The sequence below is a fragment of the Nannizzia gypsea genome, genomic scaffold (genome assembly GCF_000150975.2).
Source record: "Nannizzia gypsea CBS 118893 supercont1.3 genomic scaffold, whole genome shotgun sequence".
NCBI classification, from domain to species: domain Eukaryota; kingdom Fungi; phylum Ascomycota; class Eurotiomycetes; order Onygenales; family Arthrodermataceae; genus Nannizzia; species Nannizzia gypsea.
Window position 1 is genome coordinate 2161908 of NW_003345199.1, and position 26165 is coordinate 2188072.

At 47.1% G+C, this 26165-nt stretch overlaps 14 protein-coding genes across 14 annotated transcripts; 6 read left to right on the forward strand and 8 right to left on the reverse strand.

Annotated features, from left to right (window-relative positions):
* Nucleotides 1–66: 66 nt before the first annotated feature.
* MGYG_04233 (hypothetical protein) lies at nt 67–2372 on the reverse strand (the record flags this gene model as incomplete). The annotated part of the gene is made up of 4 exons (XM_003174011.1): nt 67–847; nt 913–1740; nt 1810–1973; nt 2034–2372. The coding sequence occupies 4 exons, from the start codon at nt 2370–2372 to the stop codon at nt 67–69; spliced, it is 2112 nt and encodes a 703-aa protein (XP_003174059.1).
* Nucleotides 2373–3580: 1208 nt separating this feature from the next.
* On the forward strand, nt 3581–4702 carry MGYG_04234 (hypothetical protein; the record flags this gene model as incomplete). Its single annotated transcript, XM_003174012.1, has 3 exons — nt 3581–3623; nt 3694–4036; nt 4093–4702. The coding sequence occupies 3 exons, from the start codon at nt 3581–3583 to the stop codon at nt 4700–4702; spliced, it is 996 nt and encodes a 331-aa protein (XP_003174060.1).
* A 155-nt stretch (nt 4703–4857) lies between these two features.
* On the reverse strand, nt 4858–7128 carry MGYG_04235 (phenol 2-monooxygenase; the record flags this gene model as incomplete). The annotated part of the gene is made up of 5 exons (XM_003174013.1): nt 4858–5270; nt 5336–5786; nt 5875–5897; nt 5965–6925; nt 7000–7128. 5 exons carry the CDS (start codon nt 7126–7128, stop codon nt 4858–4860), a joined length of 1977 nt encoding a protein of 658 aa, XP_003174061.1.
* Nucleotides 7129–8399: 1271 nt separating this feature from the next.
* Nucleotides 8400–9446, reverse strand: MGYG_04236 (mixed-linked glucanase; the record flags this gene model as incomplete). The annotated part of the gene is made up of 1 exon (XM_003174014.1): nt 8400–9446. One exon carries the CDS (start codon nt 9444–9446, stop codon nt 8400–8402), a length of 1047 nt encoding a protein of 348 aa, XP_003174062.1.
* Nucleotides 9447–10061: 615 nt separating this feature from the next.
* On the forward strand, nt 10062–10490 carry MGYG_04237 (hypothetical protein; the record flags this gene model as incomplete). The annotated part of the gene is made up of 1 exon (XM_003174015.1): nt 10062–10490. One exon carries the CDS (start codon nt 10062–10064, stop codon nt 10488–10490), a length of 429 nt encoding a protein of 142 aa, XP_003174063.1.
* Nucleotides 10491–10753: 263 nt separating this feature from the next.
* On the forward strand, nt 10754–11804 carry MGYG_04238 (mitochondrial 54S ribosomal protein MRPL1; the record flags this gene model as incomplete). Its single annotated transcript, XM_003174016.1, has 3 exons — nt 10754–10980; nt 11084–11648; nt 11712–11804. 3 exons carry the CDS (start codon nt 10754–10756, stop codon nt 11802–11804), a joined length of 885 nt encoding a protein of 294 aa, XP_003174064.1.
* Nucleotides 11805–11966: 162 nt separating this feature from the next.
* MGYG_04239 (hypothetical protein) lies at nt 11967–12945 on the reverse strand (the record flags this gene model as incomplete). The annotated part of the gene is made up of 2 exons (XM_003174017.1): nt 11967–12860; nt 12931–12945. 2 exons carry the CDS (start codon nt 12943–12945, stop codon nt 11967–11969), a joined length of 909 nt encoding a protein of 302 aa, XP_003174065.1.
* Nucleotides 12946–13601: 656 nt separating this feature from the next.
* On the forward strand, nt 13602–14879 carry MGYG_04240 (hypothetical protein; the record flags this gene model as incomplete). Its single annotated transcript, XM_003174018.1, has 1 exon — nt 13602–14879. The coding sequence occupies one exon, from the start codon at nt 13602–13604 to the stop codon at nt 14877–14879; it is 1278 nt and encodes a 425-aa protein (XP_003174066.1).
* Nucleotides 14880–15236: 357 nt separating this feature from the next.
* Nucleotides 15237–16372, reverse strand: MGYG_04241 (cytosolic Fe-S cluster assembling factor cfd1; the record flags this gene model as incomplete). Its single annotated transcript, XM_003174019.1, has 2 exons — nt 15237–16187; nt 16340–16372. 2 exons carry the CDS (start codon nt 16370–16372, stop codon nt 15237–15239), a joined length of 984 nt encoding a protein of 327 aa, XP_003174067.1.
* Nucleotides 16373–16688: 316 nt separating this feature from the next.
* On the reverse strand, nt 16689–17985 carry MGYG_04242 (NSFL1 cofactor p47; the record flags this gene model as incomplete). Its single annotated transcript, XM_003174020.1, has 3 exons — nt 16689–17421; nt 17476–17843; nt 17920–17985. The coding sequence occupies 3 exons, from the start codon at nt 17983–17985 to the stop codon at nt 16689–16691; spliced, it is 1167 nt and encodes a 388-aa protein (XP_003174068.1).
* A 527-nt stretch (nt 17986–18512) lies between these two features.
* Nucleotides 18513–18927, forward strand: MGYG_04243 (mitochondrial import protein 1; the record flags this gene model as incomplete). The annotated part of the gene is made up of 2 exons (XM_003174021.1): nt 18513–18791; nt 18847–18927. The coding sequence occupies 2 exons, from the start codon at nt 18513–18515 to the stop codon at nt 18925–18927; spliced, it is 360 nt and encodes a 119-aa protein (XP_003174069.1).
* A 536-nt stretch (nt 18928–19463) lies between these two features.
* On the forward strand, nt 19464–21060 carry MGYG_04244 (inner membrane protein OXA1; the record flags this gene model as incomplete). The annotated part of the gene is made up of 3 exons (XM_003174022.1): nt 19464–19544; nt 19620–20405; nt 20470–21060. The coding sequence occupies 3 exons, from the start codon at nt 19464–19466 to the stop codon at nt 21058–21060; spliced, it is 1458 nt and encodes a 485-aa protein (XP_003174070.1).
* Nucleotides 21061–21531: 471 nt separating this feature from the next.
* MGYG_04245 (hypothetical protein) lies at nt 21532–22793 on the reverse strand (the record flags this gene model as incomplete). The annotated part of the gene is made up of 2 exons (XM_003174023.1): nt 21532–22231; nt 22294–22793. The coding sequence occupies 2 exons, from the start codon at nt 22791–22793 to the stop codon at nt 21532–21534; spliced, it is 1200 nt and encodes a 399-aa protein (XP_003174071.1).
* Nucleotides 22794–24440: 1647 nt separating this feature from the next.
* MGYG_04246 (S-adenosylmethionine decarboxylase proenzyme) lies at nt 24441–25987 on the reverse strand (the record flags this gene model as incomplete). The annotated part of the gene is made up of 2 exons (XM_003174024.1): nt 24441–25810; nt 25870–25987. 2 exons carry the CDS (start codon nt 25985–25987, stop codon nt 24441–24443), a joined length of 1488 nt encoding a protein of 495 aa, XP_003174072.1.
* Between the last annotated feature and the right edge of the window lie 178 nt (nt 25988–26165).

Below are 26165 nucleotides of genomic sequence, written 5' to 3' on the forward strand. Positions count from 1 at the left end.
AGACAGAGGTCAGTTTTTCCTGACCATCTGAAGCGTTCGGCATCGAAAACCCAAAGATCAAACCAATTAAAGATATAAATTTCCATCTATAGGCATAGTAACCTCCCTACTTGAGAATGCGCAATGACCAGTTGACCTTTCATTCCAAGGTACAACCCCCCATTTCAGTGGAAAACATGCCGCATCAGAGGTTGACCCGGCCTGTTGCTCGGGGTCATGTATACTAGGATTAGGGAAACACGCAGCAGCAATGGCTAGACTGCAGCTCCCCACAACTGGCATGCCAGACTTGAAGCGCTTGAATCCTAAGCCAACTAAACAGCACACCATTGCCATTCCAAGGGAGATGCTACAGACAATAGCAGTTGGTGAGTAGCCGCATACGCTGATGTCTGATGCGGGATCACGCTGGAGATTCTGGTCGTACGCTTCAACTCCTACCAGGAAAAGGCTTTGGGATATGAGCCAATGTAGTATGCTCGACGCGGCCATAAGTGGAATAGCATAGCGGTAAGGCAATGAAAGAAAGTATTTGCTTCGTTGTGCTATTCTCGGTGCAGCAGAAACTCGGAGGCCTTTTCGCTGAGTCGCGTATTTACTCCATTCTGCAGACATAGCCATGGTTGTGAGGATGCCGTTATATGCAAAATATATGATTGAATAAACAAGCTGTGGCAGATTAGCTATCAGCGTGTTGGATATCAATGACGTAGGCCAGAAATTTGCACTTATCAAGGTACGGAAATCGAGTGCTTGTAAGCCAGCAGCCCAAATCCCGGTTTTACTCGACATGGTGCTTAGCCCGATTCCTAAGAGAAAAGCACAAAAGGCTATAGAGATACAATACCTGTTACAAAACGAAAGCCAATAGTTAATAGAAATGCATGGCATAAGAGGTGAGGTACAACATACGACATTATACCAAAGAACCATCGCCCAGTTGGGACGGCGGAATGCCATTTTTTAGGCGTCTGGATGAACTCCCAGCGATTTCGGCGCACCCAATACGGATTATAGTTGCTTGAAGGCTCCGTTAGGTCCTTCATCGAAAGTAGACATTTCCCTCTTACGGTTATGTCCGGCTTTTCAAGAAAGGAGGAGATAGCATCTCCAATCGTCAGGATAGGGGCGTCAATTGTGATAGCAACGTAGCATATAGTGATAGCCTTTATCACAATAAATACCATGACAACCAAAGTCAATGGGAGGCTGTACTGAAGTTTGCAGTGAGGTTGAGTAACCTCTACGAGACAGTACCTTATCGATTGGGTTAACACTTTCCAGTGAGTAGCTATTGCTTCAGGTGCGGTATTTGTAAAGTAGGACTGGCAGCCAGTAGCCTGGCTATCATATTCATCGGGGCAAATCCAATGGAGCGGATATCCTGTCACAGGCCTGTATACTTCTTGGTAGCCAACGTATGTATACGCACTGTAATTGTGCGGATTATCCGTCACTAACAGTAAGTTGGCATAAGAATTTCGGTATGTTTTCGTGTACGTGTCGATACAGGCAGCGTTATCCAATTTCTCCAGAGTCCCGTTCCGAGCTCTGTTGTAGAGTCGAGCAAACGTCGCAGTGGCAGAGTCTTTATGATGCTCATAGTAATCCATAGAACTGACTTGTGTCCTTGACGGAATCAAAGTAAGGCCCTCAAAAGCTTTGTGTCCAAAAGATTTATCTCCAAGAAACACATAATAGGCATTTGACGATGTCGTAGCAAAAATGGCGGAGTTATACCTACAAGGTGATGGGATTAGTATATGCTATTCGATTATTGAAATAATAGTGTAATATAACCCGGCTTACATCAGATGTAAAGGAAGTGAGGACAGCACCAGAATTATCCACAAGATAGATCGAGAGCGGGGTATTTGGCGGAAATTTCTAACACTCAATATCCCTATATCGAGCCAGCGCAGCTCCTTATGAACCTTGTCAATATCGGCTCTTGTTGGCGCACTCAAGCATTGCTATCAATGCATTAGCATATCTAGTAAAATGCAACGAGATAATATCTTTAGAGTTCATACGATAGTGTAGTTACTGGCACTCAATAGTAAGGTACTAAAAATGTTTATCACCAAGTGAAGCACAATGCTCAGGTTGTGGATCTTATCGCAGTCGCCGTCATAAAGAACCCCACGTCCATTAATGAGATTATGACGTGGTAACACCCAGATCAGGAGTCCAAGATTGAAGCAGAGAACAAGAATTCCTGTGCCCGAAGCCGTATATAAGGTAAATCTCCAACCTTTTTGCCATTTTCTAGGCTTTCCCCTAGTAACATCCAATATACCAGGGGCAGAACTTAAGGTGCTTTGCTTGAAGAGTCTCAGCGAAAATTGGGAGATATTATGCATCCAGGTCATGGCTATGGCTGCATAGAAGCGAACTTCGTTTCCCAGTACAACTCCATGGATGGATACCACTTTTATATTCTTGAGGGAATAATGCAAGATTCTATTGCAAGGCTAGGGATCTGCAGGCATCGAGGCGGGAGAAGTCCCCTGGCATAAAGATACGAGCTATAGCCAGCCATGTTAGAAATCTCAAGCTACCCGGTCACAGAGTAAATTGATCTTTTTTTGGGCTTCAGGTGTGGGTAACTCTCTGGAGCTCTCAGAGTGCTGCTGTGTGTTGCGCAAGGCTGAATCCGATGTAGCTTCATACGATGCACTCCTCAAGGGGGTATCACATTATCAAATTCAGGTCTTGAAATAACCGCTTGCCTCTTGCCTACGAGAATCGAATAACGCTTCAAACAAGCCCAACACGAAGTGAAAGAAAAGTCGTTCTAAAAATAGCTTCTTGTCTCCTTAATTTTACCGACGTGAATTTAAAGTGTTTGTGCCAAGACTTTCGTCTTAATATAGTTATGTCACGTGATGCGCCGCCTCCTGGCTGCCGGTCTATGGAAGTTTCTTCGTTTTGTCTTATCAAGATCTACTTCTCTTGGATAATTGAGGGTTGCTTTAGCTGCAACAGCACATTATCCGGCATCAATGATTATCTCTTTATCCTATTGGCAATGTATCAGAAAGGTTTTTATCAATCAACCAAAAGCGATACTAGCATTCAGCCGACATGCTAGTCTTTCAGTATTTACTCTCTTTTACTTCTCTCCGACACCACTTTCAGTCTAGAACCCATGTTGTGGAGTATTATTACCTTGGTGTGGTTATTGTGATTTGCTCTCTACTGTCAGTTTTGAAGGTAAAGAAAGAGATGTGTAGTATTAATTACCCTATGCATATAACCCAATCAAATTCACCAGGATCCAGCGTGGACAGCAGTCCAATTAAGCGTATTGGAGTTATGTTGTCATCCTCTTATAACGCCTCGTTCGGGTATACGGAGTACATAAATCACGGATGTGCAGCCATGATCCCTAGTTAAAGCTTAGCTAAGAAAGCTTTCTTTAGTAACCGAAGTTAGTTAAGGCTTCGGGAATCCATATTATTCTTTCCCCGCCCCTTCGTTGATCATCTATTAGGCATCGCCTTCGAAATATTTATCTAACCCAAGGGAAATTTTTCCGTTTCGCTAAGTAGTTATTTGGCTTGATATATTCATAAACATGGCCTCTGAGCCCAACACTATAAGAATTGGCTATGTCCCAGGTATGTTACCCCGCTACACCACATACCAGGAACGGCGGCTCTTTACTAACGAATCCTAACCTATCATCAGAGCATTATTTAGCTCCTCTCCACCTCGCTGTTCACAGCCCAGAGGCTTCTTCTCTTCCATTTAAAATCGCATTGATTTCCTTCCCGTCCGGAACAGGCCACATGATAACATCCTTAAGACAGAATGAGATTGACGTTGCCATAGGCCTGACTGAAGGCTGGGTTGCAGGCCTAGTTGGCAAACAACAGCTGGAGAAGGGAGAAAAAGATGGGGGTTACAAGCTTGTTGGCCAATGGGTTGATACCCCCTTGAGGTGGGCCATTGTTACGGGACATGACAGGAACGAGATCCAGAGTGTCAGTGACCTCAAAGGTGGCCGAGTTGGGGTGTCCCGCCTGGGCAGGTAAGTTCCATATCATATATTCTCGTAATTACAATCTTTACTAATATTACTCGCAGTGGCTCTCATATTATGTCCTTCGTCCTGGCCCAACAGCAAAGTTGGCCATCCACATCACCCCTTAACCCCACCATCCTAGGGCCGTTCCCGTCCCTACGAGATGGAGTAACAGGGCATAATCCCGAGCAGCCAGATGCTCAACCAAACCCCTCGGCAGATTTCTTCATGTGGGAACACTTTACCACAAAGCCATTTTTTGAGCCAACTACCGCTTACCCGAAGCCGCCGTTGAAAAAGATTGGAGAGATCTTTACCCCTTGGCCGTCCTGGCAGATCGCAGCTTCGACCTCTACTTTCCCATCTCCAGAATCGGACAGCCGACTCACACAACTGTTCAATCTTCTGGATTCGGGTATTTCCACATTCCGGGCTGATTCAGAAAAGGTGGTTCAACAGCTTGGAACTGGCGAGTTCGGTTGTACTTACTCGGAGTCAGATGCTAAGGAGTGGCTTAAGGATGTGCGGTTTGTTAAAGGGAGTACCCGAGGTGCTGACAAAGGTATGATCCAAAGCGTCATCAACATACTGAAAACTGCTGGAGTGGTCCCAGAAGACATCAGTAACGATGAAGCGGCCAATAGAGTGATTGGTATCCAAGCTAGTCAGTAGAGGCGGAATATTGCAATCCAATACCCACATGACTATAAGTTAAAAAGTTCCTTTGTAGATTATTGCGACAGATTCTGATACTATATTGGATGGATTTAAGAAGGAAGGAAAAGGAAATTAGTTCTATAAAAACAGTATTTCGTACCATATGCTGTCTAATTGAGATTGGGAGCCCCAGGGGCTTTCTCCAATTTCTTCATGCACTTTTCCAGATATGTTTCTAACCGTGGGATATCATCCAACCTAGAAACCACCCCAACACACCCATCTGGCCGGATAACCGCAAAGACGCCGTCGTTAGGATCAACCCCGTATACCTTATAAACGTCTTCAGCTTCATAACCACTGTAGAATCTCATTTCACACATCTGCTTTAGCTCCTTAGGAACACAAGTCCAGTCAAGGTCCCGTGAAAGGCGGGGGTATACCACAACAGCTTCAATAATTGGAGGAAAATATGGAAGAAGGGTTAAAATTGAGAGTATGGCTTTGACAGAAGTCCCCTCAGGATCTAATAGGTCTGTCGAAGTTAAGCAGACAATGCGGAAGCGTCCATTAGAGACCAAATCTGTTCCATACATTAGTTCAAACCGATACAACTCATATACTCCCAACAACAGACACTCGACGTACCGTCATGTATGTCTCTGTGAAGTCCATCTGCAAACCTCCTCATAGTAACATTCAACAGCCTCCTTCCTGGCCGTAGTATTCCATGGAAATAGTCAGTTCCACTAACGGGATTTTTATATCCATCTGGGAACGTCCTATCAATTAGATGATTTTCTGGGTATTCAATTCCACAGCCGCTGGCAAAAGCTACCGACTGTTCGTAGAGTTCAAAATTTTGTTTCAATGCGGCTTGGACTTCATTTTCTTCCCCAGTATTTCTTTTGGAGAATCCCGTAGAATACTTCTTATCGAAATCAATCAGTTGCTGGGCAATACTGTATCGTTCCACTTCGTATGACCTGAGGAGGGCTCCAGGATCGCCAACATCGGGATGAAGCCCATTGACTGTGTATGCAAGTTTCCACGATAAGTTATGAGCATCCATCATTGAGATATTCATGCCTTGTCCTGCCTATATATATTCTAGTTAGCGAAATTGAACACTAAGTTAAGTAACTAAACTCAACTGGTTAACGAGCTCCATTTTTGGTAGAACCAACCTTTGGGCTGTGAGTATGACAAGCTACCATTTTTTAGAGTTAGCAACATCTGACATAACTAGGAATTTCAGATTCAACAAAACAACATACAATCTCCAGCGAGGAAAATTCTGCCCAAGCCTTTAGAATCTCTGATAGCAAACTTCTCAGCTATTCGTTGACCAATTTGATATACAGTCCACCAGTTGATATCTACACCTGCCTTAGGCCGGATATAGTATGGTTCAAATATCTCAGAGACCTGCTGGAAAATCTTTTCTAGCGTAATTTGGCTCTTGCGAGATCTCCTCGGCTCTGCGCTATTGCTCTCGGCGTGAAGGCCTACATCCTCTGACACCTCCTGGGGTGGCATTTGAACGTATAGGCGTGTCAGGTAATCTCCATCCACGGTCTGTTCCCTGGGGATAACCATGATGGTCCCTTTGCGGGAATGAACTCGACCAAATCTGCGAATATCCGGGAAGTCAGTGTCAGCAACGAAATCAATCACGCCCCAGAAGTCATCTATTGACTCCCCGTTGAGTTGAATTCCTGCACATTTCCGAACACTTGAATGTGCACCGTCGGTTCCCACAAGGAATTTGGTCCGTATAGTTCGTGGCACCCCGTTCGTCTCGACAGTTGCAACGACTGGGAAATCCGGATCGCCGAGTTCATCAAGGGATATATCAACTAATTTGCTGTTGCGTTGAATTCCTCTCTGCGAGTGATGAGCTAAGTCATCGTCGAAGACTTGTTCGATGATTCCCTGGCTTATGGTTATAGCCTGCGGGTATCTTGCAGGGCCAATCCTGGTATCAATGATGGAGAACCTCTCGATATTCTGGTCCTTGGAGGGCTTCCAAACCATCATTTCCCACAAATAGCATCCGTCCTGCAGCATGGGGCCCGCTAACCCCATGGTCTTGAGGACCTCCAGAGTTCGAGGCTGTAGCCCGTCTGCCTGGCCACACATCACCTTTCCTGGCTTGAGGTCGATGCATAGCAAAGATCGATCTGTTAAGCCGTGACGAGCGAGAAGAAGACTGAGGGTATACCCAGCTGGCCCTGCCTATTCATGATATTAAGTATAATCATAGAGATAACTTATCGAGTGGTGATGTCAAAACGTCGGGGACAACCTACACCAACGATTACAACTTCGTATTTGTCATCTCCATCGCTGCCACCGTGTTCCTGGCTTATACGCGGCAAAGGGGCGGCATATGGCAGCGCTACACGCGAGCCCCGAACAGCTGAGTTACCACCAACCATTGGCGTAGATTATCGATCCAAGCACTTTGATTGAGGTCAGCTCGACGAGTAGCCAGGAAACATTGATCGATGGGATCAAACGGCCACTACTTATATAGTTATTTATACTCCATAACTATGGGGTACGGAGTTTGTACTTAAGAATCACCCCTGTTGCATGCATAAAATAGTTGCAGAGATCGGGCGAAGTCCGCCACCACCGATCATTTTCCAGCTCGTGGCTCTGACTACTGATGTACATGGCGCATAGTTCGTGTGATCTGTCAAGCGTCTTATCGTAACGAGGTGAGCAACCAGGATTGTCAGAACTATAAAATTTATGCTTAAGGGTTAAAGGACTGCATGAATTTATCCATCAGTCTAATGGCTCCCTTTGATGGAGATGGCGATAGAACATGGAAGGCATGAAACGAGACATGTTATCTGCTGTCCAGGTAGTTATGTAGGTGGGTCAAATCGGCGATTGTGCCACCTATAATCGTGCGTATAAACACATTATAGGTTATACCTATAACTCTCTCACTTAGGCTGAGTGAGCAACCTAAGTACTTGTTGCATTGATTGGCAGCCATCAATGCATCCATTGGTTTCTGGAGAAGAGGTTTTTTAACATCGCCGACAAGGCCGTAGTACAGCGACTGTATTTATAGCCTCCTAGGGCGAAGGGGCTCGGGTATTTAGGAACATCATCTAACAACGAGCCTTTATCAGCAATGGACCTGGATTGCAGAGGTCTGTAGCTATTCAGGACAAGAAATCATGTTTCAAGAACTCCCATATTATCATGGGTTGGGTACGTTGTGGATGCCTCAAACCTGGTATAGACGTCGTTTGGTCGATAGTATTCGAAAGCCCGGGAAAAGTTATGCCGTTGAATGTGACTTCGCATAGGTAGTAGTCGCATATTGACCCAGATAGCAAATAGACGTCATTTTGGAGTGAAAGACCTGCGATTGATATCAAATGGCGCATTGATGGGTTGGTTTGGGGGTTGTATAGTTGCCTAGGATGAACTGTGTCAACTGTTAAATGTTGAGACCAGACATCGTACGTAGCCTTCTCTTGATGTGCTCGTTACCAATTCACAACTAGGAACGTAAAGTTACTTGGCTGCCAAGTTACCTAAGTAGAGGGTAATTAGCTAGGTTATGGATCGTTTGTTCCAGTAAAATAGACAATGAAAATGACATATATTAAATTCTATTAATCTCCCTTATGTTTTACATGAATGGTAAATTTATGAGTCCGCGACTAGTGGCCAGCTGTTAGCTTCAATGTAGCAAGTGCTGATGGCGATGCGTGCGTCTATGCTGCCATTTACTATGGAGCTTGTGGCCGACTGGTGCTTCCGCTGGCTTTTGATATACGTTCAGGTACTTGATTGCCCAGTACGCTTCTTTGAATGCATGCGGGAAATTCTCGACAAACGTTTTGCATTCCGATGTGACGGCAGAACATGGAGATTCTTCCCAGATCTTCGGGCTTCCAGCCCAGTCACCGCAAAAGGTAATATCAAATATTATTTGCATATCCCTGAAGCTTTCCGTGAAGCTGCAGTTTCCGGTAAAAAGGGCGGCTGGTGTGCCCCAGTTTAAAGGTTCCGGATTTCCGTCCTCTATATCGCTTGGAATGCCAGTGATTCTTGGGAAAAACCAGATCTTGAGGTCTTCAGTGGTCCACTCAGTCGCATATACACCTCCTCCAGCAATATTAAGACCGCTACTGTAACTTGTTGGATCATCTGCCTTGATTGTGCAGCCATTGCCACCTAGCGGTGGAGGAGCGTTCTGGTCACAGTAAGGCGTCGTCAACCTGCCAGAGAACTGAACATCCTTCGATATCGTGCAATTTTTGCCCGTATGGAGAGTCATAGTGTTGGAAAGATCGAGATTAATACCCTCGTAGATATCCACTTCTCCATTCGTTGGCCAACTGGGTCCTAGGAGCCAGTAAGCCGGCCATATTCCACATGAAGGCCCAGGGACATGCTCGAAATCAATGATCCAGAGGCCTTGGTTATAACTTTTCTTGCTTGATATCCTCACGCTTGGTCGGCCATCTGGGGTGATATTTGTGTGGTCAGCGCCCATCCGAACCACCGTGCTGCCGTCGTATCGCGACTCCAAATCGATTAAGCCGGCAGATCGAGCTTCTTCCTCTCCTACATACTTCACAAAGCCATGAGTTGGGTCCTCCCCGGTGAAAAAGTCAAAATTCGAAAAAAATGTTGATCCTTCGAAGTTATCGACCAGAGAATATGAAGCCAGCGACCGTCCAACAAGGGAGCAGGCCAGTAGAACTTGAGCAATTGCACCCATGTTTACACAGTGATGAAGGTATAGGGCGGGCAGGCGTCGAAATGGTTATCTTTCCTGTCATGACATAGGAAAATAATAAAGAGACAATAACCACCAAGAGAAAAGCCATTGTTTTTATACCCGTGGTTCTCGAACAGTTTATTTCTTTCTCAGCCCCAATCGAGACCTAGATACTTAAAAAGGGGGATGAATTCAAATCTCAACCTTGTACCTTGCAGAGAAAAAGATGAGAGGATATTACTGGCCAGAGCTTGCAGATCAATTCGTGAACTGAATTGCTCAAATTTGTTTATATTTCTTGCTTTTCCTTGCTTTCTTTTTTCCTTGCGCCCCTTGGGGAAGCGGCTTGGGGATCGGCAATCTCCATCTGGAAAAAAAAGGCAATTTGGGGAAAGTCTTTGGGCGGGTCTGCACTGCTTTCGGCGCTGGGATGTTTGTGCGAATACTGAGCTCAAGCAAGCTTCACGAATACGTACGGAGTACTTCCATACCCCAAATACTAGTGTGAGTCTGAAAAAAACAAGTTGATGGAACTGAAATCATTGTGAACTAGTACTGCAGCGCCCTTGGATGTTGCAGGGATTGAGAAGCTTCTGAGCTCTTTTCCCACGGAATATGGCCAATTTACTCCGTACGGAGTATGGTGAAATGAGATGTCCCTTGTACTGGGCAAAAATTTCCGACCATGTAATTGGTTCGCACGCATGTCGCAAACAACGCTGCATCTTAAGAATCGCTTACCAAGTACGGAGTATATCGGAGGTATTATCACACCTGGTGCCTGCATCTTCCTGCAGCAACAGAGAGGGATATGGAGCCAGGGAGTCTATAGAAGAAGGGCCCCGGCAAGCATTCGCTCTTCAATTGGGCGTTATTTTTGACATAACGGGACCTGCTACTATGTTTGCTGCCGAACATTTTGTCCTTTGCTGCAAGCGATATTCGGCACCAAAATTCAATGCTAGCTGTGGTGTGGCCTCGCTCTTTGGTTGTTACTTCGACTTTAGCTGTATCATTATGGACAGTGCCCGTGTCAACCCATAGGGTAACGAGGAGGTTTGAAGAGAAGTATCGAAGACGTTTCATTTCAACAATCGTGTAACCGACAAACGTTTCGTGCTCTTCTTGTCGTTGTTGACAAATAAACCAATTACATAATCTCGGAATAATAATTAAACGTGGTTCCGATGTGTTTATGTAATCTGAAGCGGCGTTTTATTAATCCGGTAGAATTTCCGGCCGCAAATTGAGCGCAGCTTCGAATTTGATGCTTGATCGAGGAGGTTGATATCAATTCAGGAGCTGCGATGGCTGCAACCCAGAGATACTTGACTCCCCTGTCGAGGGGAGTACTGTCTTCGTCTCTTCGACCTCAGATTTCAGCTCCCTCCTTTATATGCCCACTCCAACAGCAGCAACGATATGCCTCAAAGTCGTCCAAGTCCAAGGATGCCAAACCCAAGAAGAAGAAGCCAATGTATACCCAATATGACATCCGAGATGCAATTCAATTCTCCCTATGCGATGCCATGAGGTGTGTACTGCCTAGTTTCATCAATTGCCCCCTTTGCGGAAAAGTTGTTCTTCCATCTCAGGTGTAAATTTCAATGCTAACTTGGGCGTCTTTTGGCAACAAGATATCTTCGCGCATTCGAAGCCGGCCGGAATACCTCTTCAGTCAAGTACGAAGTCCACGTCAAGCTACGCACAAAAAGAGATGGACCCGTGATTCGAAACCAGATCCGTCTTCCACACGCAGTTCGGTCCGATCTTCGAGTCTGTGTTATCTGTCCGCCAGGATCTCGCGCTGCAAAGGATGCCAAAGCCGCCGGTGCAGACATTGTTGGCGAAGAAGAAGTTTTCAACGCTATTAAGGCAGGAAATATCGACTTTGATGTCTGTATCTGCCACACCAACAGTTTGCCGAATCTGAATAAGGCCGGTTTGGGCCGAGTGCTTGGTCCCAAGGGCTTGATGCCTAGCGCGAAGCTGGGTACCGTTGTAGACAATGTTGCTACCACTGTACGAAATATGCGTGGAGGCAGCATTTATAGAGAACGTTCTGGTGTTGTCAAGTTGGCAATTGGTCAATTAGGCTTCTCTCCTGAAGAACTCAAGAACAACTTGGGTGCTTTCATTACTTCAATTAAGAAAGATGCGGCTGGCATGTCAGACCAGGTATCCAAGGATATTGCTGAAGTTGTAAGTTATCTTATTCCTTTCCGTTTGCTATTGACTTTACCGCTCAGCTAACACTCGTTCTAGGTACTGAGCACCACCAATGGCCCTGGCTTCAGTCTGAACGGCGAGTACAAGAGCGAAAATTCTCCGCCTCTGCACATGTTGACGGGATGTTAAGAGCTGGCAGGACGGAGACATGTAAATTAGCCTGTATATCTATATGTTTTTTGGGCGCCTTTTGATAGAAATAATTATTCCATGACAAGAGCCGATCAACCCAAACTCCAGAACAGTTTCCTCTACAACCTTCGTAAAGATCCACAAGCTTCAATGAATTGGTCATTGTTCCAGCCTTTTCAAACATTGCTGCCCTTCATCATGATGTCCCAACGAGTCATATAATCGTAGTATTGTAGATACCTTTTCATCTCGCTTTGATCCGAGTTGATTCGACTCCTTTAGTGCGGTGCTCAGGTCAAGAAGCAAGGCCGACTTGATGGCATCGACTCTGCTGGCATGACTGGAGATGAATGGGTGTTTCTCCCCAATTCGATCCGCCATTACCTTCACGCTCAGATATTGTTGTATATGGGCCTCCAGCCTTCGAAGGGATATTCTCGCCTTGTTTCCGCTCTCGTTCTCGTCCTCTTCTTCATCCTCTTCGCTATCGTCTGTTTCACTTCCTAGTATAACATCTGAAAGACCGTCACTCTCATCGTCTTCCGCTTGAGCTCCATTTTCCTTTGCTGTTGAATCCTTTCCAGGTCGAATCATGAGGTGTGTCTCCAACAATTCAATTCTTTCAGCAACATCTAGTAGATCATATCCAACTGAAATCTTTGACCGTAGCTGTTTCTTCTCATTGAGGCATTCCTGTATCTCTTTCTTCTTTGACTCGAACTGGTCTTTTATTCCTTGTACATTTCGCTGGAACCCAAGCAAGCCAGCTCTAACCTCCTCGACCTTGTCCTGGCCGCCCTTCAGAGCAGCCCCAAGGGACAGAAACTCCTGGTAGTTCTCATTCACAAGGTCAAGAAGCTCTTTGTTCAGGGTCTCGTTCAGCTCTCGAAGCTCGGTCTGTAGATCAGCCAGCGACTGGTGGCGGTTTGACAGCGAGGCCAGGAAAGTAGTGGCATCGAAATCCGGCGTCAGAAAGGACGTTCTCGATATTGGCTTGGGAAACGGAAGATTATCATCGTTCAAGTCACTATCTGACCCGTCCGAATCTCCAAACTAGATATCCATGTTAGCCCATCCGTACATACATCTACGGGCTTCTAGTCGAGAAGGGGAATAGACAAACATAGAATCCGCTCATGGTTGAGGCAACGATCCCCCCCGTCAGCTTCGATACTATGGCCCCCTCAAGGCTCCTTCATGTCTTTCCCTTGCTATGTCTGCCCGTCTAACGGCTTCCAGTCGAACTGTGCATCGTGCATCCCCGAGTTGTATCTTTTGGCTCCCTGGACGCCCTCGAACAGCGGAACATCGATCTTCCGCCGGGTTTAACCCACGACTCCCGGCCAGCATGAGCATGAGCATGAGCATGGTATAGCAAGCGACGGATAACGGTGCCAACACATCTTCTGCAGGCTGCGCGCATCATGGAGGGCCTGTCGCTGATTAAAGCCTGAGACATCCCTCCTCAACGGCTTCCGGGGGCTGCTGAAGGCTGAAGAAAGTGTGGCATCTCCAGCATTTCCCTGGGCCTTGCTCGCTCTCCCGCTGACCATCCAATCCCTGGCGGACATGCGTATATGCAGTCCAGTCGCATAGTTACGACCATCTCGTCATACATATCCTGACACGCTGCATCAATCTACCTATGCCAATATAGTCTTGGAGAGAACAGCCTGACCATATCCCAGCTTAACAGGCCACGATAGACTCCTGCTGCCGCCGATAGATCTACTCCACGTATGCCTTGCGCCTGACACATACACACGCACGCACGCACACACACGCACACCCGGAATGGATTCCAGCTCTGATCGGCCGTCGGCCCTGGCCAGTATAGAGCATCTCTCTTCGTCTCTTCCTAATTCTCAGCCATGGGCAAACCAGTCTGTCTCTACCTTGGGGACTCGCGGCCGGGTATTCAATCCCGCCTTGGACGATCCTACGCTTGCTCGACGGACTACTGCTCTGCGGCAGCTTCACGGGATTGCCAGGCCTCCTCAGCGAAAACATCGGCAGTCTGCTTCTATTGCTAGCAGGACTTCCCTGTCTTCACAGCCGGTTATCGTTCGCACCTATTCCGGCGGGCCCGGGGAGAACTCTACAATGTCAAGGCGGCAAAGCTCAGATACAAAGCGACAGGCGAGAAACGGTCCTCCTGCGCAGCTGCCGTCAGTCGAGGAGTTTGGTATCGACGGTATATTACAGTCCATTGAACCTAACATACAAGTCACTCTGGATGCTATAGCCGAGATATGTGGTCGAAGCAAGCTGAGCCTTGCAAACGAATATGGAAGCCATAGACCGCCGCTGGGGGAGATCAGAGCACCCGCACGTACGGGTGATCATGGCCTTCTAACAGTCGAAGAAGCAAGCTCTAGCACAGAGAGACTGGCAGACGACAATGTCTTGGTAGTCGGTGATGATATCAGCACTGTGGATGGCCATGGTCGGTATTCGTCCACTTACGACTACCTCAATCCAATACCTCGACCTACAGGTCTCTTTGATTTTCGAAATTCTCTTCCTCAGGCATGGGCAGAGACAAACGCCACACAGCAGCAGACCGAGGCTCACAGGGCTCCCGTACGAAGAGAATTGGTCCCGGCACACCAAGAGACCGTTTCCCAAGTCCACAACCGCCAACCGCTAGAGAAAGGAAGACTGCCGTATCTACCTTGGGCTCTCGACAATCGTCTTGAAAGCGGCGATCCTCATGCTACAGGACAGTCGATGATGACACGTCCCGTTATATCTGCAGTCCATCTAGACGCCCAAGCTGATAGATCTTATCACCTAACCGAACCAGATAGACCATGGCCCTCGACTGACCCGATGGCTGGTATTCCAGACTATGATGATGTTCTAAATACCAATGGTCACACTCAAAAGTCTCACTCCCGAAAATCCTCTGTTCTAAATGAATTGCAAGGGTTCCTTAGCTGGGTCGGGAACATAAGTCGTCCTCACGGCAAATCCAGCCAAGAAGCCACATCCCTTGTATCTGCACAAGAAAGGCTACGAGAGCTACTGGAGAAACAGAATGCACGGATTAGCCAGACGCCTGATGAATGAAGTTATGCCATAAAAGATTGCTTTTAAATAACGGCTTGCATATTACGAAGCGAGATAACGACGATTTCACGATTATCATGACTCTATTCAATTGATTTATGCCCTAACATTTTATCTCTTGACGGCTTAACGATGTTACTGATGCTTTTTTATTTGGAATTTCGTCAAGGCGTTTCAACGGGAGTTTTCGCTTGTCACAATGATACCTGGTCGTTTCATATCCTTTGGTGTATACATAGTTTCAAATGATCTCCAGTGGAAAATAAATTGACATTCTACCCTCATTCCAAACTCCGGCTGGCCCAAACTCCAACACCCTCTTCATAAGACTAAAAGGGACATCATGATATGGTTAGGTCAAGCTACCTCCACTAGTTGAATCACCTCTTTTGCAAATGTTTCGAAAGTCGACTGGGACCAGCACTTTTGATATCTTTCAACCAACGAGCTTTCCTGGGAAGAACTACCATTCATCTCTGCTTCATTCTCGTCTTTTTTCTCACTGATGCCCGAACGAGCGCCCTCAACCATCTCCCCGAAACTCACATCGATCGGAACAGCCCCCAGAAATCGTATACCCATATCCTCAGCCATCACCTTTCCCCCGCCCTTTGAGAATACATTGCTCACCTCACCACAGCAAGGACATGTATACCCGGACATATTCTCTACCACGCCAAGAACAGGAATATTCGTCTTTGCACAGAAGTTGACACCCTTTCGGACGTCGGATATAGCTACTGCTTGAGGAGTAGTGACTAGTACAGCACCGGCAAGGCGCGGCTGCGTTGATCCCAGGACGGGAGACGTGGTCGCTTGACTTAGTAGTTGTTCGGCAATTGCGATATGTTCATCACTTGTTCCCGGTGGTGTGTCTATCAACAGATAATCTGTCTCTCCCCATATGACATCTGATAGAAACTGGCGGATCATGGCTGTTTTCTTCGGACCTCTCCATATCACTGCATCGCCCCGGTCTCGTAGTAAAAAGCCAAGAGACATGCACCGTAGGGATCCATGGGGGCGAGATTTATTGTCTTCTGTCTCCTCTCCTTGTTTGTCTGTTGAAGATGTAGGTGTAGATGTAGCGGTGCTTTTGGTCGGGCCTGAAGCAGGATATACACTAACGGGAATCCAACCGCCTGAAGCTTGTACTATTTTCGCATTCTCCTTGCCTACTAGCCGTGGCATCGAAGGCCCTGTAAGGTCGATATCCAATATGCAAACTGACCGGCCTTGGAGTGTAAGAGAGAGCGCAAGTTGGAGTGTGACTGATGACTTTCCAACTCCGCCTTTCCCAGAAAGGACCTACAGCGAAAATCAAACATTAGCTATGTCCTCAATATAATATTATAAATTCAAAAGGTTTTATTTTGTGTGAGTATCTCTGCTGTGATCCATGACCTCATGCAGGCTTAGTGCTGCTATCGATAACAAGCATTTTCGCGGGGTAAAAGTACCAGGAGTATATTTTTGACGCCGTCCAGCGGCATGATGAATTTTCACCTTGAGTAGAGTAATATTCACAGATAGAAAATCTCTCCAAGCTATAGCTATCGTTATAATAGAATTTTGCAAGTGTTTGGAATTCTTTGAATCTTTTCGCCGGTTATCAAAAAGTTTGGCTTATCAAGCTTCCGCCTGGATTATTAAGCGGGCAACAGCTTCTATTTTGCCGACGGATATCAACATCAATTGATCAGAGACCATTATTTCATTTCTCTAAGGGTAGGGCAGCCTTTGGACGAAGACTATTCCCCTCCAGATAGACAGCTATCAACACAGGGCTTTCTCTAATAGTCACATAATCTAAGTCCATTTCTGAACGACGACGCCGCCACGTTTGTACTCCTTTAGGTCTCCCAGGATAGCGGAGCGATCATTGAGCTCTGTACTCGGGAAAGTAGTCATGAGAACCCATTCTCGCTGTTGGCTGAGTGGACTGGCTCCCGCAACGAATTGGTACACGTCACCGATAGTATGCGTGGTGTTAAATCGGCTGGTTAGCCTTGTGCCATCGCCCAATCTGATTTGTAGGGTAACTGTAGGCTGAGACTCATCAATCTTTGGCTGCTCGGGGCCAGTGCTAGCCTGAGCCGGAGCAGACGCCTTTGCAGGTCCAGATGCCGGTTCAGTAGACACCACACCTGGAGTTGGGCTGCCTAATCGTTGACCGGATCCGGAAAAGGCCTTAAATTTCCCCTTGGGCCTCACATAGTCTGAATCGTGTTGTTTTACTTGGACATCTACATCCTGTCCAACCTGAACGTTCATGATGGAGAGCGGAGCACGTCCTTGTCGGATGCCTTCTAATATTTGTGCATTCTTGGGGTCGGTAGATCGGTATAGGTCGCCATCGTCAACTGAAAATCCATCATTCCAAAAGTGAAGAGTTCTCTGTACGCGCTCGAGAGGCTGCGGCTGGTTTGCGTTAGGGTCTTCAATAACTCGGCTGGGAGTGTCGTCTCCCCCGAGGGTGCGAGCAGTTCCGGTAAAATGCGATTTTGCTGGTGTTGAGCTACGTTCGGCGGCTGGCATTGCCCTACAGCATTGTTAGCAACAAGGTCAAAGATCGCAAAACAAATGGAGCCCGTACTTCTTGGCCTTTTCAATGATTTTTCGCTTGATATCGTCTGGATTCTGCACTGCAAGTCCGGACTTTTCGCCTCCTGCAAAGAGGTCCTGGGGCTCATCATCGTCAAGATCTTGAGAAGGAGGGCCTCCACCATCCCCAGAACCAAGGTCCCCCAGAGTTGCAAACTTCTTTGCACCAGCTCTAGATTTTGACCCAGCTCCTTGTGCACGAGAAGCCGCGGCCGCCTGACCTCCGGCAGTTGTTCCAGCCTGTCTACTCTGGTCATCGTCCATATCATCATAATCCGACTCTGGCCCCTCTTCCTCCGGGTAAACGCCTGCAATCGCCATGTCTAGATCCCAGTTGTTGGCTACCAGGTGCTGCCTAGCCTTGGATGCATGTCAGTCTTTGGACAATCAGGAAGAACGAGTAATACAGAGCTAAAGGGCACAAAACCAGACGTACCACAGCCGGAGTGGCTCCTGTGATAGCACAGAAGTGCGAGATCATCTCGTCTTCAGCAGAGTCCATGGTCGGCGGCTGCGGGGTTGCTTCCGCGGGTATCAATAATAAATACCCCTGACTAAAGAATTAAAAATCTGTTTTTGGAAAGATAATCCGACTATGAATCACTCTAGTGACGGGCACTCGCTATGAATCAAGGGCTGGTAACGGGAAGAAGAGCTGTTGGTGTCTATTGTTTGTCTTTCGTCGTGCTTAGTTTTCAGCCTCTGTTGCTTTTACGTCACTTTGGGTGTCTGGAATATTAGGTAAGCAATCACGGGACATCGATCTTCCGGCCTCATCAAGTTGGAAGACGACGACGAAGAAGAGCAAGATGAATACGATGGAATATAGGAAATAAACGGGCAAGACGGCGGAGTCATCCTGTTAAGCAGAGCTGTTGTCAGAGCCGGACTCGGGAGAACGCACTGCTTGTCTTTTTCTTTCTTTCACCTCCTTCCATAATCGTGTGGCTTGACGGCGTCCCTTCTACTCAGCCCGGAATACTTTCGGTCAACCAAACCAGCCTTCTACCTCCCGCAAAATACTCAGACATGGCGTCAAACGAGAGCACACCGAGGGTAGAGCTCTCAGACTCAGCAGTCACTCTTCCTTCAGACTCTGAGAACTATTCGGCCACTATCGAGCTTTCTCCGCCATCCGGGCCTGCTCTCGCGGCTCCTGTGACCCTCTATACGCCTCCATCCTACTGGCGGATAATACAGGGTGCCGCTATCAACCTCATCCTTCCTTTCGTCAACGGGCTCATGCTAGGATTTGGAGAGCTGTTTGCACATGAGGCTGCCTTTAGGCTAGGCTGGTCGAATACGAAGGTAGGCCTTCAAATTTACCTTTCGCAAGCAGTATATCATCTGACATACTTTCTAGATATTCCCTACCCATCGACGAACACAGCAGCCTATTGGAGGTGGAATCGATCTCCACGATATCCCACCGCGTAGGCGGTAGAATGGATACAGTCGAGCTACATAATCAAATAATGTCACCATGGTATTGGAGTAATAGACCATTTCTTTTTGCACGTTTGATTGACTAGTGGAGGTGCTACCCAGGGCAAACACCACTGTTTATCGATATACCACTTTTACCTGTTTAAACTAGTTACATGTACACGGTAGTAATGTCCGTACAGCCATCTAAGTGTAATGGAAGGCCTACCGTCAGGTGAATGGCGTTAGGATCCTGAAATGCTACCCTTTTGAGATCGCGTCCTCCTTTAATGTTACAAATACGATGAAAACTGCAATTGCTGTATGTATCTTTCGCACGTAAATCTACGACCACTCGCCGAATTAACCAGTCATAATATTAATACATTCCTGCAGTGACATTTTAGCCGCCATTTAAACGCGGTCGGCAAACCTTCCCGAAATAGACGCCAACTTTTTTCCTCCAAGTTCAACATCTCGAAAAATTGGCCGAACTACAAGCACTTATCGGTCGGTTATAACCAGAGCTACCTCTCCGGGGATCCAGTTGTCAAGATGCTCTCTAGAGCTGGAATTAGGCACTCCCGTGCAATCACGCAGTCTCCAATCCTCAGATCTGCGCAATCGCAACGACAGGTAAGGAAACGCCTTTTGGGACGAAATTTTCTTCCTTCTCTCTCCGGGTTCAACTGACTGTTTCTAATGGAATAGTTTTCTTCCCTAAACCCAGCAAGGAATTTCCAGCTTCGATCGAGTTTAATTGGCGGAAATGGCAGTGCATTGAATGCCATACGGACTGCGCGGAGTTCAGGAGCGATCAAGATTTCTCCCCGATTTGCATCCACCGCAGCAACGCCTTCCGCTATAGACACTGCCACAGGCGAATCTACAACCAACACGGTACCTGAAACGATCACATCCGGATCCGATGCGCTTTCAGGCGGTAGCTTGACGGATATCGACCTCTCGCTCATCCCTGAGAAGATCGGGTACCTTAAAGAACTTGGCTTGGATTATGGATGGGGTCCCTCCTCGATGGTCCAGTTTCTGCTTGAGACACTGCATATAACAGGCGGCTTGCCATGGTGGGGTGCAACCGTAGCTGCAGCTGTATTGATTCGAGTTGCACTATTCAAGTCAATCCTATCCGCTTCTGAAGTATCTGGGAAACTTCACGCAATAAAACCACTTGCTACGCCAATTCGAGAACGTATGTTGCATTGCGCGCGTGAGAATGACAATGTTGGGGCATTAAAGGCGAAGCAAGAGCTTTCTGCCCTCAATGAGCAACACGGAGTGAAGCCCTGGAAGGCCTTTGTACCTCTTATCCAAGTACCACTTGGTTTTGGATGTTTCAGAGTTCTCCGAGGGATGTCTGCTCTGCCTGTCCCAGGATTGGATAGTGAAAGCGTCCTATGGCTACATAGCGTTACCATGTCTGACCCTTTCTACGCTCTTCCGGTAGCAACTAGTGCTATGATGTTTTTAGCTCTCAAGGTAATTTCCTTCCCCTTTTTTGCGCATCATATAATCTCATGCTAACCTTGTACTCGTTATGTAGCGCGGAGGTGATGCCGGTACATCCAACTTGACCAATTCTCCTCTAGGAAAAGCTATGTTATATGGTCTTCCTGCTATTACTATGGCCACCATGAGTTTCTGGCCCGGTATTCTGCAACTCTACTTTCTCACTACTGGTTTCCTCTCCATGTGCCAGGCCTATCTGATGACCTCCCCTCGATTCCGCAAACTCGTCGGTCTTGGGCCTCTTCCTTCAAATAAACCCGCCTCACAAGACTCGTTCACACCTGCTCCAAGCCGAATCCGAACCATCTCAACAACAGCTACACCAGAGCCAAAGCCCGAGGTGTATACACCACCCCAAAATGTCAGCTTTATTGACCGAGCGATGGAAGGAGTCAAGACTGCTTATAAAGATACCGTTAAAGATGCACAAGATAAAATGGAGGGACTGACTGGCGGAAAGGAGGAAATTGACTCGACTGGTCGTATGCCACGACTTAACAAGAAGGAACTCGAAAACGCCAAAGCGTACGAAGAACGGCGCAAGGCGGAACTTAGAGCCGAGCGCGAGCTAAAAAACCAACAACTTAGAGCCAAGTATATGCGGAAAGCAGAGCAAAGGGAATAAAGAGGGACTTGGTATGTAGAAGGAGTGATAAAGGTGGAAGTGCGTCGTTTATATCCTTCTCCCCCAGTGTTTTAATTTGCTACTCTTCTTTCCTTTTACCTATGGAGTCATCTGAGGTCTGGTTGGCATTTTGAAAAGACTTACATGATCTTTTCCAGTGTATATTACGAGCTATCTTTGTTATATTATTATCGAACTCCTGAATGATGTAGATGTCTAGCCATTAGTAAATGCTCCTTGGCTAGTTTGGACTTAGACGCACATTAAAGGCAAAACCGCACTCAGATAACGAAGAAAACGTATAGGTATCAAATCCATCCCGTGTTCAAATGCTCCATGTCCTGAAAGGATACTGCACCGGTTGCAATTTCCACCCCGTAACGCCCTTTTTTATCCTTAATGACAGAAACACCGATCCCAGCAGTAGAAAATAATAGCAGTTCTGATATCCATCCGAAGCCCAAAGGTGTCTTAATTGAAGAGTCTTCTCCCGCCAGTTCCCCTAACACTCCATGAGAATGGCCCCTTTACACCAAATCCTTTCAGACTTAGGCCGGAGAATCCAACGTTGTCCCCCTGCGCACTGAGTTTATATCGCCGTAAAGCCTCACGAATATGCGACGGTAAAAGTGGACCACGATGCGGGTTTGGTGGAAGTTTGATTGGCTTCTTCGGCGCAAAAGTTGGGTTATCAAGAGAGTTAGCCCCCTGCATAGTGCCTGTGCCCTGAGCTGCAACGTGAGGCACATGTTCGACGCCTTTCATAGCATCGGTGCCTGCCCCATTTTCCGGTGATTCAAGCTTCACAGCTGCATTGCCGGAACTATTTCCGTTGGCTGTTTGTGATAGAGTCTGTATACTGTTATTTCCCCTCTCTTTTGCTTCTTGCTCCAGCCGTTTGCGCAGCTGCTCTGCTTCTTCAGCTTCGGCTTCGGCTATTGCACCAGCATCAAATGCCTCTGCCCATTCAGCCTGAATTGTTCTCGCCTTTTCGATAATTTCTCCAATAAATACTTTGGTATAACCTCCAATGGTGGTGACGACATTAGGCGGAACAGATTGAGATAGTGTCTGGTTGACGATCTTCCGAAGGGTGGATTTATTCAGTTTGGTGCGCTTGAAACAATCGTATCGGGATGACTGCTCAGGGTTGAATGCATCCATCAAAATTCTAAACCATTTTATGTTAGTGTGATCTCTTAAACAGAGTCTAGAGGGTGATATCCAACGTACGCAAGATTCTTCTTCTCGGCAGCCGCATCAACGGCTGCACCTCCGTCAATCTCGGGCTCCTCGATGTAATCATCATCGTCATTATCTCCATCCTCATCGCCCTGGTTTGTTCCGTTTTTCACAGATGTACCCGTGTCATCGCGCCCACCGACAGTACTCTCAGCTCCACCTTTCACACTTGCCGCAGCGTCTTTGTCCTTTTTACTCTTCTTTTTCCTACCCCTTCCACCCACAGTACTGCCACCAACACTTCCAGCAAATGACCCAGTGAAGCTTCCTGTTACGCTTACTTCGGCTTCTGACCTTGAGCTAGCCCCTGTGTAAACGCGCGGGTCATTATCCGCGGATATAGGAAATGACGTCTGCCGTAGAGGGTGCGTTCGCTGGCGCTTCAGATTTGGGGGGTTTGACGAGGCCGACGCGATAGACAAACGCTTCTTGGGATTTGCAGCTGCATTCGGTAAACTCAGAGAGACTGGAGGCGGTGGTGAGAGCGACATATTGGGCGCCTTCAAGTTGATCAAGCGGCTGTGACAGGTGTCGTCAACCACAGTGGGGGAGCAAGTGGAAGGCAAACGCGAGAATCCCTAAATTCAGGTGAAGTGAAGCTTGTATTTATATTCTCCTCTGACTTTAATAAGCACAAAACATGTGCTATCTTGATGATGCGCCAAAGATGCTGAAGCAACACAGAAGACAGAAACGACAAACTCAGACGAACTTCGCGATATGACGGAGTGACAGAGAAGGAAGGTTTGCCGGGGAGATTATTAATTAAGTTTTTTAAAATTCTACGGGTAAACTATATTCCGGTTACAACTTGGACTTCCTGCCCGTTTCGGAAATCTATCGGTTTCGTCGTTTCAAAATAATGAGAAATATTGTAGACAAGTAAAAAAGGAGAGCAAAGTATAAGCATAATAACTGAAGAGCTCAGAATAATTAAGATGCCGATATTCCCCCCCACCCACCGCCAGTTTCAAAATACTGTTACGAGGACAAGGCGAAATAGCTTTGCACACTTGAGGCTAACTACCATAGCCATAAGTTCATTAGCAACGTACCGATGTAACTACACCGCAGCCAAACGAGCTTCGCAGCGTTCAAAAAGCAGTGATATCGATCGTCTTACAAAATATAAGCGTTGTGGGGCTCGGGAAGAACCTTGATGTGGCGAACTCTCGTTGTGCCAAGATTCTTCAATAGCGCAGACCTTGGGGCTGTCTAGTACTAATCGTACCTACGGAGTTTCATGAGATAAGAGGAATATCAATAGACATATGCAACCCAATGTAAAATAATAAAACGAAAGCTTCACAGCCATAATGAAATTGCCAGAACTATTATCAGACAGAGAGTCCACACGTTGAGAAAACAGTCGTTTGTTCCCCGTAGATTGAACATAGAAATGGAATTCCCATAACTTTTATCAACTTACCGGGGGGTTTATTATAGCCTTGAAGCGAGAGATATGCTTTATTGTTGTATCAGTTGTTATATGTGGCCGGTTGTATGAAAATTCCTGAAACTTCTCAGGCTTTAGTATAGGCAATGCTTGATGCTTAACATATGCCATGGGTACTGTGTAGACAGTGCGCAGATGATCTCTAATGGTCTCTAAACATGAATGATTATTGATTGCCGCACTGCTATTGCATAAATCTTGTACAGATAACCACTGCTTGTGATATATCTTAGCCGTTAGGGCTCAGCCGGAGCTTTAGGGACGAGCTTAGTATAGAATATTGGAATGCCAGCTTGGCCTACTTTGACAGCTTTGCTTGGACTGTAACGCTTTGAGTAGCCAATCAACAAGGTAATCACTACTAACTTGTACGTACCAATGATTCAAAATATCTTGAACGCTTGAACAGTTCCGAGTATCGAAGATACGAAAGGAGTGCTTGCAGAATTTCGCTATTATTAGGTCAGGTCAAAGCTGCAATTTACTTAACAAGTGCATTAAGGACAGTGAGAAAGAGTAATCAGTGGTCCATGGACCTAGAGTCCCGAAAGTCAAAACAAACAATTCGATCAACATCGATGTGAGTGGAGTTGAAAGGACAAAAAGCAGATACACAAACACGATCAAAAAGGAAAAAAATAAAAAAAAAACCCGAAATATCAAGGATGATCAAAGTAGCAATTTAGGGGTAGTTCTCTCCGATACGTGGAGCGCCTCCACGCCAGTCAAGACGCTCGTAGTAGCGGAAGACAAGGTCGTATCCGTCGAGTTCGTGGACGATACGGTCAACGCGGCGGTATCCAGGGATGCTCTCCATTTTGCCATGTCGACGGGAGGCAAGGCGAGCACTGCGGCGCACTTCAAAGGACTGACCGAGCTCCTCTGCGTTGGCCTTGGGGGACTTGGCCTCGAACAAGGTGACGGTGAAACGGCCTGGTTTGAAGATGTCTACGGCCTGGCTGACGATTTCGGCGGTGTCACGGCCGGTCTGCTCCTGGGGCACGGTGGTTTCAAACGATGCGTAGGAGCAGTGGGGTTCAGGTGTGACGTGGACGGTGAAGTAGTTAGTGCCAGATTTGCCATCGTTGGAAGGGATGACGCCGTTAGCTGAGAAGCCGCAGGGGGAGAACAGGTAGGCGTCGATTCGAGAGCCTGGGTGCTTGTCGGCGGGATACATGTTGGATAGTCCACAGGAGTCGCTGACGACGGTACCGAGGGCGTGGCCTTCGCTTGAGAGCTCCGAGGGAAGAGGGGAGCCCGCATCACTGTTGTTGGAGGAGGTGTTGCTGAAAACGTCGACAAAGTCGTCGTCTTCTTCGTGTTCAGATCGATAACGACTTTCTGCGACCGCACTCGCATGGTCGAGGTAGAATTGCTTGGAATTCTTCTCGTCCAAGTCAGTCATCAATATCTCCAATGTTTCGTCACTCTCGCATTGCTTGGTTCCTCCGACACCGTTCTCGAGAGAACCAGGGAAGTTGATTTGTCTGGTTTCGGTCTCGTGGGAGGGAGATGCAGGAGGTGTCAATGAGGTGAACGGCTCGGTAATGTACAGGTACCAATGTTCACCATTCATCTTGCCGATCATATAGGCACTTCCGCCCAAGAAGAGCTTGTCCATAGCTCTGACTTCATCTCTCCAGCTACGGTGAGGGCCACGCTGGCGTTCGGGGAAGAGGAAGTTCTTGCGGCTGTAGAAGACACGGTATGGAGCAGTTGCCGTGGTGATGCCGCCGACCAATGGAGGGCTGGACTTGGGGAAACCAGCGTAGAGAGCAGCAATTTCGAGAATGCGAGGGAGACCATGCAGAAGGGTGGTGGTGCCACAGGTCTTGAGGATCAGCTTGTGAGGGAAGACAAACATGCTCGATTCGGACAGGAGGTAGGCATCGACGTCGTCAGACTCAACGATGGAGAGAACTTGGCAATTGACGAGGTCGAGCATGCCTTTCCAGGTGTCCGCCGACACAGCCTTGAGTCCATTTGGTACCGGGGAGTTGGCGAGGTCCTCCGGAGACGCAGTGAACCACACTTCAAGGAGCTTTTCGGGCCCTGTTCACACATTTAGCAAGGTAGCCATCACAACTGGGGAGGAAAAAAGACAAACTCACCTTCGAATGCATTGGTAGAGTCTAAATCCACAGTGGCTTCATGATTGATCGTCAAAGACGGTGGCACATACGAGGATGGAGATCCCGTATAGTGGTTTGGAATTCCGGCGTACACCATATCCGATACTTTTTTATCTTTTTCCTTTCTTCGTAATAAGGCTGTTGATGATGGTAATTCCGACTTTGAATGCAATTAAGCAGACAACTGTGGTACGTTTGAGCTTGAGCTTGAGCTTGACCTAGCAAGACTTAGAAGCACAATCTGCCACCCAGACGAACAATGCGGTGTTCGCCTG